The following is a 12,256-nucleotide window of genomic DNA, read 5'->3' on the forward strand; positions in this document are numbered from 1 at the left end:
GAGTTAGAACTCTCCAACCATTAGACCACACTGCCCGAGATTATAAGATCAATTCAGTGTTTCTAACCTTTCAGAATCGCAGCACATGTATTTTACCACCAAACAAAAACGTCTCGACGTATATTATCAAACTCTACTGAAAATCTCGTCTCGGTTTACATACCCTCTGTGAAATCTGAGCCTGTTTAGTTGAACACAAAGCTGATATTCTTTGCAGGAATTAAAGAGTGACACACAACGATCTTCCTCAACACCTCTGCGTCTTATTTATCATCTTTATAGCAGTCATGCTTAAAGGCCACCTCACATGGATAGATGGGTTATGGAGAACGAGAGCAGAACTGAAATATCTCTGTTGACCAGAGTGGGGAACTCCTGTGCAGCCGTCAGACAAACCCTGTCCATATGCAGATCAGCAGAGCTCTGTTTTACACCGAGATATTGTTATAATACAGATATAACATGACAACTTCTGCTCAAGGCAGCACTGTCGACTCTCTGCATTTCTGGCCGTGTGTAGACATGTTACGGCTGGCACATGTTGTTTCCAGAGCTGCGCCTTTAAATAAAATCCCTTTATCTTTATCTGCGCTTGTGAGCAGGTTTTCATTTCAGCCTAGCATCTGTGTTCTCAAATCATTCAGATGTTGAAATATCGCATTTGCCAGTCTAGCACACCACTCATGACTTGGGAGAATCCTAGCATCTCATTCTCATTTCAGCATTAGCATTTTCAACTTCTCATATGTGGAAAACACTTTAAGTTTCACCTGCAGATCATAGATATGGGCTAAAAACATGGGGAAAATCCACCTCCGGGTACTCTGACACTACTCAATGTCCTCAGCTGATGTTCTGTCTGGCATTTCCTTGCAAAACCACAAGTTTTCAGTGTCAATCTGCGAAGCATTTTTGCATACAGTTATATAGAGTGCTCAGCATAATTACAGCGCATTATGAAAATGAATATATTTAACTCAGTGAATATAGGCAGTGTATTTTAGTGCATTTAAACAACACAGATTTATTAAACAGATATTTATTAAAATAATATTTTACTCCCCAAACATATTTAGAAATTGAAAGATCATACAAGTAAATTCAAGCTCAATATTGCCAAAAATATGACTACCTACAAAATTTCAACTACATTTTTCAATTTTTTTGCTTCCCTTGATTTTTCCTCCATTTAAATTAGTGTTTAATATTTTTCTCTAATATATAAATGTGGCTGTACTAGTGTTTGGAGTGTTATCATAAGTTATTTTGTTAGATAAGCTCCAGATTTGGCTTCAGTACTGACTAATCTAATGTATATGCACACATATAATATTGTAGAGCTCCTATTAAACATATGAATTTGAAAGAGAGATTAGTGAAGGGTTTATATGCTGAGCACTGCACATACTATGCAGATAAGTACATTTAAGAGTATTGCATATAACACATTTGTCATAAGTTGTGTGTCTACTGATATCCATAGCTTCATGTGTAAAAGGCCATTGAGTAATGTTGAGTTTCGGAGACTTTTATTCTGAAATCGCGGCACATACCGAAACCGGAATAGGCGCTATTGAATACAGAGAGAACTGTTGTTGCATCAGTCATTGCCGAGCGCGGCTCGTTGTCTGAAGTAGCGCTGGAAACGTGCATTGTTGCTATACTGAGTGTCTGACTGGATGTATTTGTGCTTCTGTGCGTGTTATGAGAGTGAGTACAGTTCATGTTATAACATTTATTTAGAAGTTATGCTTATTATTCTCAGTTATCACAGAGATACCCGATGTCATTATGCTAATTAGCATGCGTTAGCATCGCGATCGCGATTATATTCACTGTTTGTTCAGCTGAAGTGTTCATATGCATAATGTTTTGTTAGTAAATGTGGATATTAGTCTGTGATTACATCTAATCATGTTTATTTCATGAGGGAAGAGCCTAAAATGTATATGTTAATGGTGTTATGTGTAAGATTGCTAATGTAAGGATGTATATGACTGATTGCTGATGCTGGAGTGTTATTATTTGTCTGTTACAGAGAAACCACAACCTTTATAAGCACAACTCATCGGCTACACACTCATTTAATCAGGACATCAGTAAATTAACAGCTCCGCAAGGGCAATCTACATTGTGAGGAAAGGCTCTTATGTTTGTCTATGGCCAAGTGATACGCTCATAGCACTCTGAAGGCTCTTTGGAACACTGTTTTACCCACATACCGCAAACCAATCTCAAGGCTGGGCCTAAACGTCAGGTCCGTGGGCTACTGGTAATAGTGTTCTATAATTCATCGTCCTTTGAACCTGTGCCCCGGAAACAATTGGACATTTCAGTGTACATCTGCTAATATTCACAGTTGGCTCTTCTCTCTCATGTTCATACTTACTTGCCACAATAAATGTGTTTGATTTCATCCCTCCCTCTGTCGTGTTCTAACAGACACACCTGGTTCACTGCTATACATAATCGAGCTAGCCTCTGATATCAGGTAGCCTTCGCTACACTTCATCTATTTGTAATGCAAATATTAGTCAAGCTTTGTTCATCTTCAGACACAACTGAAGATATTTTAGCTGAAATGCGAGAGCTCCTCACCACCTATAGGCATCGAGGGTCCCAAGACGCTCAAAGAGCAAAGACATCCTCAAAACGCTCTGTGTGTGTGTCTTGAGTTTTCAGCTCTGATTATACTAAACTCAACACTGACTTTGTTTGCCTATAGCTTCTCTCCCACGCCAAGTCAGTCAGTGTGTGTGTTTACTTTGGGCAGTACAACATATTGCCATTAGAGTTAGTGAAACGCACATAATAATAATAATAATAATAATAATAATAAGCACACTCCCTGACCTGATGTAGAAGTACATTAGTACAGTTTTTGCATTCAAATGCTAATAAATCACGCATGAAGGCAGAATAAAGTTGTAGAGTTGAGTATAAAGGCTTGGTTCTTCATTTTGATGTATAATAGGCTCATATATTCCTGCAAATAATATTCTGAGGGGTGTCAAATTTAGGTGAAAATCATCCAAAACGCTGGCAGTGGCTGTAAACTTAAACTTTATTTTGAAAACGCTGGCAGGGAAAGAGTTAATTTAGCAGTTTATATGAGTCATTACACTTTTGGGATGATTTTAATATCAGATTTATATTATTAAATATTCCTGCAGGATCCCCTGTGTGTGTTTTCATGAACCGTAATCTACTTTAGACAGAGCTTAAAGTTTGTCCATTAATCCTCACTTGTACTGTATGTCACTTTGGAATAAAGCGTCTGCTGAATGATTAAAAGTAAAGAAGAAAGAGTCACGATGAACATCTAAAACTTCATCACAGGCCAGATTCGCGCTTTATACTTTAACTAATGTTGCCTTGAACGCTGTAAACAGATGATCGATATCAGGAAGTGTTTGTTTGGTGGCCTATTCAACCAGTCGGAAGAGTTCAGACTGTAAACAACAAGCTTCGGATTCAAATACATACAGCTGAATGACTTCAGTACATTTATATCATCTACAATAAAAGCATAAAGCATTGTTGCAGAAAATATAGGCTCACCTTTAGTCGAGCTGCTGAAAACACCTCTGCACTTTCACTTTCGTTTTCACGTCATGTAAACCCTCCTCCTGCTGCAGCGACTGCATGTGTGTTCTCACTCACTGACAGACATTATGAAATAAATAACGAGTCGATTATTTTATTAGAATTAAAAGCCTTGACAAGTCTAGAATGCAAATTATTTATAATAACTTTTTTGTCATTTTTGTCCCTGTGAAAAAGGTAAAACATTATCTTATTGTTTGTGTAACTTTATATGTTTGTTTATTGTATTTGTTTGCATATTTAGTCGCCGTTTACTGTTATCAGTACTATATTATTCTTTCTTTTGTAATATTCAATTAACATTATTAGTAGTAGTAGTATATGTAGTAGTAGTTGTATTTTCTCATCTTCTATCTCTTATAGCTCATAAATATTATCATTTATCTGAACATATTTTAGTATTCAGGATTAACTGCTTTTCACTAAAAAATAAAGTTACAGCATGATTTACCTTTCAGTGACACTCCCCTGCAGCCTATAAAGGGACGGTTCCATTTTGGGAAAGATTACCTGAATTGTTTTATTTATATATATATATACTTGATGATTTAATAATAAGAAAATCTGACTAAATTAAGTAAAGAAAATCTTTTTGTTTGTACTAAACATTACTTCATTATGAACTGAGTTAATGCATGCACTAATCAAGAACTAGCTTTAACCACAACATGAGGTCATGTGTGAATAACGGCTAGCTTAATTACTTGTAAGCACAGGAAAAAACTCTTTTAATATCCTCACGACTACTCTGTACCCAGAGTTTCCTAACACCATTAGCCTGGCTGGAGATTCAGATTCATTTCAGTTTCATTCAGCTGATACTGCATTTTTGTGTGAACAAACAGCCAAATTGCATGGAGGAAAACATCGGTTTTGAAAATGTATGAAATGTATGTATTTGAAATAGCCATGTTCATGTCAGCAGTGTTTACCATCTTTGTTATCGCACACACCTCTAATGGTTTGGATTCAGATTGGGCGAATCCGGTGAGCAGAACTGGAGGCGTTCACTGTACATAACATGTACATAACTGCAAATCTGTGCTTTCCTGCATGTATGCATGGTCATTGCTCTGCAAACATGTTCTTTGACACAGACAACCAGTTTCATCAGCAGAAAATGAGTTAAAAGTTAACAATAAAAACAGACTCTGTCAAAGAGGAGCTTCTGCACGTCCACAAGAGAGGAGAATGTGAAGAGGTCATGTGGGAATTGCAGAGAGTTTTATAAACTAAATATAAAGCTAAATATGATCATTCTGTCATCAGTCAGTCTGTATGATGTATTGTGGATGAGCAGTTGTTAATTGAGTGGCCCATGCTGGCGGTGGGGCTATAGTATGGGCAGCCATATGGACAATAAACAGCTGCATTTTACTGATGGCATTTTGAATGCACAGAGGTACTGCGATGAGATACTGAGACGCATTGTTGTGCCATTCATCCACTATCATCAGCTCATGTTATCATGTCCGCATGATAATGCACAGCCTCATGCTGGAGGATCTGTACATAATTACTGGAAGCTGAAAACATGAACTGAAAACTGGACATGTCAGCCATTGAGCCTGTTTGGGATATTCTGGATCAGAGTGTTTCAGTTCCAGCCAATATCCAGCAACACTTGCCAATAAAGAGGAGCGAATCAACATCCACAGGCCACAATCAATAACTTGACTTGCACTGTATGAGGAAATAATGACGATACTGACTGTTTACTGATAAGTCTGGCATTTACATTTATGTTGAGTCTAGGTGAACTGGATAAACTAAATTGTGTATGGTAAGTGACAAGGAGAGTGTGCGTGCGTGCGTGCGTGCGTGCGTGCGTGCACACGCGCGCGCTTCCCAACACTGAAGGCTGTGGCTTGAAGGGCATCCACCAATAAAACATAGACCAGAGTTTTAAATGTAAATCTTTGGCTTGTCTTTCAGCATATCGTGTTTTCCATAGCTTATTTTGACTCTGTTGTTTCTGGGCTGTGAATGTTTCAAGACCTTTGCTGTCTATAGAGGGTCACGAATGTTCTCATTTTATCTAAAATAATTAAATGTTTGGATCTGTAAAGAAACATCATGAGGGTGAGGAATTAGTGACAGAATTCTTCTGTTTGAGTAAACTGTCCCTCTAATGATTAGATCTGATAGGCCTTCACAAGGGGCATATAACTACAAGGACATTTTACCTTGACAAATGTGTACTTTGGCTTGTATAATTGTGTACAGGTCCTTTATGGGGCAAAAGGACAGTTTATTCAGAGAATAAATATCACTTGTGGGATCTGGTGAGCTTCAGATTTCAGCGAAGATTTTCAACAGAAGATCTCATCTCTTAAACTCAGAACACCCAGAGACTGCAGGTGAGAATGTGAACAGCTGTTTTATTGTTTGCATTTAGAGCTCAAGTAGAATATTCAGAAACCTCAGATGCAAATCTCAGCTCTTTTAAATGTCATTACAGGCGATTTATAGATTTGTTTTTAATAAGAGTAATTTACCTTCACAGGACTGCAAAGAAAGCAATGTCCTCCCGTTTCTTCGTATTGTCTTATCTATAGTTTAGTTGCAACAAGACAGAAAACATGTTCAGGTGATTACAAGATGCTGTGCAGTAAAAATAAGAGAGTTTCAAGTTAGTAAGACACACAGTACATTTCTTTGCTCTATTTTGCTGTGAGTTTGTATTGAACAAGACAATTGAGTACAGCATCATTGTGAGAGTCTGAGAGTGAAAGATGACCCAGTTCTGATTGTGTTGGGTTCAAGAGTAATGTTGCAGTAAACATTCATTCAGGCGTCTGGTCCATTGACTTTATTCCAGTAGTGCTCCTTAACTTCCCCCAGATGGCGTCACTTCTGATGTCCCTGAAGCGGCCGATCTGCATCAGCATGTGTGTTTATCTATGGCTGGCGGTGCTCACTGTAGTGTACACAGAGGTAAGGGCACTAGATCACACATGATGGTAATCAGGTGTATTGCAGGAGATTTTATTTTTAAAGTCTTTAATTAAATTTGTTCAAGAAATAGTTCAGTGACTGTTTCTTTAAAAACAGGAAACATTACAACCCAGAGATGAGACTGGGTCTGCAAATGAAGAAACCTCAGGACTTCACATCTTAACATCTAGAAGAGTAAAGAAGAGTCCAGGTAAGATGTGCTGTTAACAACTTTAACCTTCTATTTCTAACCCCCGCTCTGAGTGGGATGTAAACCAGTGATTATGGGATGGGATGTGGGCACACTAACAAAGATTCTAAGCATTTTCACTTTACCATAGTAAATTTACTTCAGGTTCACATGACTGACGCATGTTTCAGTCTGCTATGGGGAGTATATCTCACACACATTTGTGCGCTCTGTTACCAGAGGAAGGAAGATCTCAGGATAATTTAATTTATGTGACTAATGATGAAGGTGTCCAATCCTACCATCAGGTAGGAAAGACCAGAAAGAGTGATGGCCTTCAGTCAACTGGGAAATTCAGGCTTGCCATGATCTCAAAAGATCTATGAGGCAGACAACCACAACAATCCCACAACTATTAGGGCTGAGTGATTAAACAAAGCCGATTTTCATGCACATTTTTGAGTAAAGCCGGTTCTAGAAAACCTCCACCATGTGCATTCCAATAGATTGGTAAGGGGTTTTAGAATTTAACTGAATTTAATCGGTTGGTAATGACAAGACATGGCATTCTGACATATAACAACATGTTTTTACTCAAAACTCAACTCATAAGTTCAGTCTAGTGTCTGAAATTAATCTTTCTGTAAGATTTTTCTATAGTCATCTGTATATTAGTTTTGCTGAATCAACAAAAGCAGTTGAATCTTCTGTTTATTCAGCAACCTCTTCTTCCCCAGGGGATATACTTGGTTTCTTTGTGTGTATTTAGAGGGATTTGTGGCTTCCCACATGGATGCAGGCTCTGGCTTTGGAGACCTTACTATCACAGTATGGTTCCCTGTCCAAATATTAATGGGAACCACAGCTTTGCTCAATCGTGTTTGCAGTTTCCATTTCATTAATCACCCAACCCTGCTCTCGATATGGTCTTAAGCTTCCAGCCAAATCCTAAAGAGACCACAACTGGGAAAACCAGGGCTCAAATCAACCCCATTATCTCTAATAGTGAGGTGTTGACTAGATGATGGAGACTGACCTGTTGTAGAGAGAGCAGTGATTTGTCTGAGGACACCACCTGAAGTGACAAGTGAATTTTTTTGAAAACTCAAATAAACAAAAACGGAAATGGATGAGATCAGAGGACCCTGATGAAGCTTGCAAATGCAGCTCAAACAAACATCCACAAGCCTAAATCTTTTCCTCGATCCTCAATCCTCCATTCTGTGACAGAAACTGGTCAAAGTTATCCAGTCTTAATAGGAGCCTTTCCAATTGTCTAATTTCAGCTTCCAGAGGAGCGATTAGCAAGTAAACACAGCTGAACTCTTACTTGGTGAAACATGATATAGGTATAAAGTCTCCTCGCCTGCTCATCTGTCACAATAACTTTAATATGTGTTTAATCTTTGCACACTTTTCCATAGTGAGTAATGTAGGCCTTATTTCTGAATGGAACTGATTTGATTCGTTGATTCTTGAGTAATCAAGGACATTATCAAGATCGGAATAAGTACTTTTTCAATAACCTAAATTGTTTACTTTTATTATTTCACTCACATCTAATGAGGATGGAGCTAAAGTTGAGGATACAGGGGGGCAACTTTTAGAGGCAACTTTGGGTAATGATGCTGCCATGCCTCTCCAAACTGCACAGCAACATTGCTCAAAAAGTGCAATTCCAGTTCTTCACCTGTGGGGGGAAAATGATGGCCAGGTCGAGCCAGTGTCCATGTATCTCCAAAACTCCTCCTGCTTAGCACACAATGAACTGCTGGCCTACAGGTTCCCTTCAGAACGGGTTGTAACCCTTATAACCTCTGGAACATGGTGGCCCTAGTCTGAGCAGACTTTGCAGGGTTGATCTAGATTGACAGAACTTGCCCAACTGCAGAAGTAAGCATGTTTATCCAGTTCCATGTGCTAGCCGGTGTTGTGATGCACTTACTTATCCCAGTCCTTATGGGCCAAGACTGCTAAGCATTTACAGCCCATTGGACACACTTAGAGAAGACCTGACACCACTGGAGAGAGAAGTGAGACCACTCTGGAATAAAGCTGAATAAACTCCATTTTGTTGAAGAGTTTTGTTCAATAATGGCACAAAGTTCATAATATGCAGCATCTGTTCTTGCCCTAAAATGTTCTGAACACACTGAGCGCTTGGCTAAATATAAACACCTAAGGTTGTCTGTAAACTCAAATGATCTTGTCTTGATTTAGCTCGGTCTTTGTCTTTGTCTCTCTTTGTCTTTGTCTGTTTTGGGATTCAAAATAAGTTAAAATCTGCACCATAATGATAACGCAAGTTATTTATCTAATATTTTCTTTTCTTTTTATCATTTAAAACAATCATGGCATCAGAGATACTGCAAGTGGCAGCTCTAGGAAGACCTCTGTATCCTGGTATGCTTTATGATGCCCGCAGTGATTCCTTTATTCCAGGTGATGAACCAGCCTAAACCAGCTTTTCCTTCATTCCACATTTCAGACTGTCTGATTTAGAGGTGCACCAGTATTAAATACCTCACTTAATTATTCAGTCATACAGTACCTGCTGCTACTGACGCCTGATAAATCAGAGCAACATCTGTTGATCGCTCTTTGTTTGGTGATATTAGCCAATACTAACAGTTTGTTGGTTCTATCTCTTACACCTTCTTTTAATGAATGATAATTAATTATTAAAGAATTGCAAACTTTTTCTTGTTCAGATCAGATCTTCAAACATTAGAAAGTTTAAACAAAACATGATGTTTATACTAAACTATTATTGAGTAATATATTGCTGCACCTCTATTAAACTGTTTACAAATGATCTGCCACTTCACAACCTTCTCATTTCAGGAGTAACTCTCTGGGATGATAAATTACTGACTGAAGATCTAAACAGCCATCCTCAGACCAGAACAGACCTGAAGTTCAGTAGCTCTGACTCCTTCTCAAGCTAATTCAATCTTCTGGATATCAGTAGTTCCCTGAAGATCAGTTTTTGGGGGGGGCTTGTTGAAGTGGGCGGATCTGCCAGATACCTGCGTGACACCAAATCCTCAACCCGACAGTCCAGAGTTACCATGTATTACAGTGCAACCACACGATACGATCAGCTCACGATGAGCCACCTGGGCCAGATCACCTACCCTCAGGTGTTTGAGCAGAAAATGGCAACTCATGTGGTGACGGGGGTGCTGTACGGAGCTCAGGCCTTCATGGTGTTTGATCGCATGCTTTCAGAACAGGAGAACAGTGAACAGATTGAGACAGAAATGAGCCTCATGGTGAAAAAGATGGCTTCAGTAAATGTAGACGCAGCTTTTAAAATGACTGATTCTGAAAAGAAATCTGCAGAGAAAATCTCCTGCACATATCATGGTGACATCCATCCTGGACAGAGCCCCACCACATTTGAGGAGGCCATGAAGCTGTATAAGGATCTCCCAAATTTGCTAAACCCGCAGAACGCAGTCCCAGTGAAAGTCTGGCTGTATCCACTGCATCTCCTGAACGCATCAGCAGCTCGAGTGAAGAAAGAAATCAGTACAGTTGCGGCATTCACTCTTGAGGGAATAATGGAGGATTTGGCAGAAGCTGAGAGGACTTATAATGAACTGTCTGAAAATAGGTTAGCTAATAAATTCAGAGATATTCAAGAGCGGCTGAACTCCTTTTACCAATCATTTAGGGTTTACAAGTCAATGCTGCAGAGCGCAGTCGGCCGGGTTTTACCTGCAATTCGAGGAGGAGAGAAGGAGGAGAAGAGTCTGGAAGACATCCTGAAGATACACAGAAACTCTCTATTTAGACCTGACCAGCTGAAGACGTGGTTAGATGATGCAAAGCTGGAGATCAGTGTCCTGACTGCTCAAGTCAACTCACTGAAAGGGGTCAACATCGTAGAGCCAGAGAACGTCTACGTTATTTCAAGTTCTATTAAAGTACTCTGCTTGACCTTCACTTCTCTGAAGTATGATGACCCGTATCTGTCAGCCTTACAGGAGTTTGTGAAAACAGACAGGTTTAATGCTCCAGAAGAGGAACAACACCTGGTATCTGGTTAATTGCACTCTCGTGTGCCTTATTTAATTTAAACAAACTCAATAACAATGCTGCTGATCTTTACAGTCCCTGTCTAAAGCTACGTTCACACTGCAGCCAAATGTGGCCTGAATCTGATAATGTTGCCCACATGTGACTCAGGTGATGACAGCGTGAACAACCGCATGGAGTCTGATCATTTCAGGTCAGATCTGTCCCATGTTCATATGTAGTCTTAAATCAGACACAGATCTGATGTTTTGCAATGCGCCTGCAGTGAGAACAGTTATGTCAGATTTCATGTGACTTTTACAGCATCCGCTGCGTAAAACATATGCTGAATAAGTTGGTGGTTCATTCCGCTGTGGTGACCCCTAATAAATAAGGGACTAAGCCGCAGAAAAATGAACGAATGCTCTGTTGAGTGTGAGGTGATGAGTGTCCAGCAGGGGGCAGCAGACAGATGGAGAATAAACACACCAGACCTCAAGAGCAAACAGGAGAGTCAATAATTCTGGTAAACACTTTCTATTATAATATTAGTTGGGCTGTTTCAGATGTCTGGGTTTAAAAACAGCCCAAATCAGTGCCTTCATGTACCCACTGACCTGATGTGGTGTGATGTAAAATAACTCACTTAACCTCAACTTTCTTTTCATTTTATCTATGTTTGTCTGTTAAATAAGCTGACAAAGACGAGAATTGACATATAGTGTATAGTTAATAAACAATACGTAATGCCCATGGATGTTATTCACATTTAAACACACACACATGTATTCAGACAGAAAGTATTTGCTCTTTATTCTCTATTGTGAAGTGAGAAATCTATTTAAGTTTCTACTATAAACATTCACGCTGCCTCGCTTTACACATCAAATAAAATTCCTCCATCACACACGCCTTCAGTAGACTATTAGCAATAAAATCAGATGTTGATCTGATGTATCTTAATATAAAATAACATCAGCTTATTAAAAGCACTATTAGATTACTATTAGGCTGCATCAGTGTTCATTCTCTTATATCAGTCTGAAAGGAAAGGTAAAAGTATACTGTTTTATCCTAATTTTCAAAGCTGCGGATCTGAATCGGTCATGTTTATTAGTGTCCACAAGGGGGCAGAGCGTCAAAAAGCTGTGATGTTTATATTGATGATGTGCTCATTAATAAAGATATAACTTTCTGATAGAGTCATGAATCAGTGAATTACTGCCTGCACAGCCGTCTGTTATCGTGAGGACTTTATGATGATGAGCATTTATGAATTTGACTGAAATGCTGGATTATTAATAATATGCAATCCTCACTGCATTAATGCTCAACTCGTGATGTCGACAGACACGCAGGTACGCTTATGTTCTTTTTTTCAGAGAAAACTTTCAGATATTCTGTCATTTTGGTCATTAAGATAAGAGAAAGACATCATTTAGAACAGTAAATGTGTTTTAATACTCACTAACACAACATATCCTTGCTTTTATAGAACAA

At 38.9% G+C, this 12,256-nt stretch overlaps 1 protein-coding gene and 1 long non-coding RNA gene across 2 annotated transcripts; both read left to right on the top strand.

The window, feature by feature from the left end:
* The first annotated feature begins 1,502 nt into the window (after positions 1–1,502).
* LOC130217810 (uncharacterized) lies at positions 1,503–2,416 on the top strand. The gene is made up of 2 exons (XR_008835905.1): positions 1,503–1,710; positions 2,039–2,416. It is a non-coding gene; the product is annotated as an uncharacterized LOC130217810 (long non-coding RNA).
* Positions 2,417–6,384: 3,968 nt separating this feature from the next.
* On the top strand, positions 6,385–10,788 carry LOC130217095 (stonustoxin subunit alpha-like). The gene is given in 4 exon segments (XM_056449115.1): positions 6,385–6,543; positions 6,661–6,754; positions 9,095–9,175; positions 9,578–10,788. Coding segments are annotated over 4 exon segments (1,479 nt in total). The 5' UTR covers positions 6,385–6,450.
* The last annotated feature ends 1,468 nt before the right edge of the window (positions 10,789–12,256 follow it).

This window comes from Danio aesculapii, chromosome 3 (assembly GCF_903798145.1).
Source record: "Danio aesculapii chromosome 3, fDanAes4.1, whole genome shotgun sequence".
In the NCBI taxonomy this organism is placed as follows: Eukaryota; Metazoa; Chordata; class Actinopteri; order Cypriniformes; family Danionidae; genus Danio; species Danio aesculapii.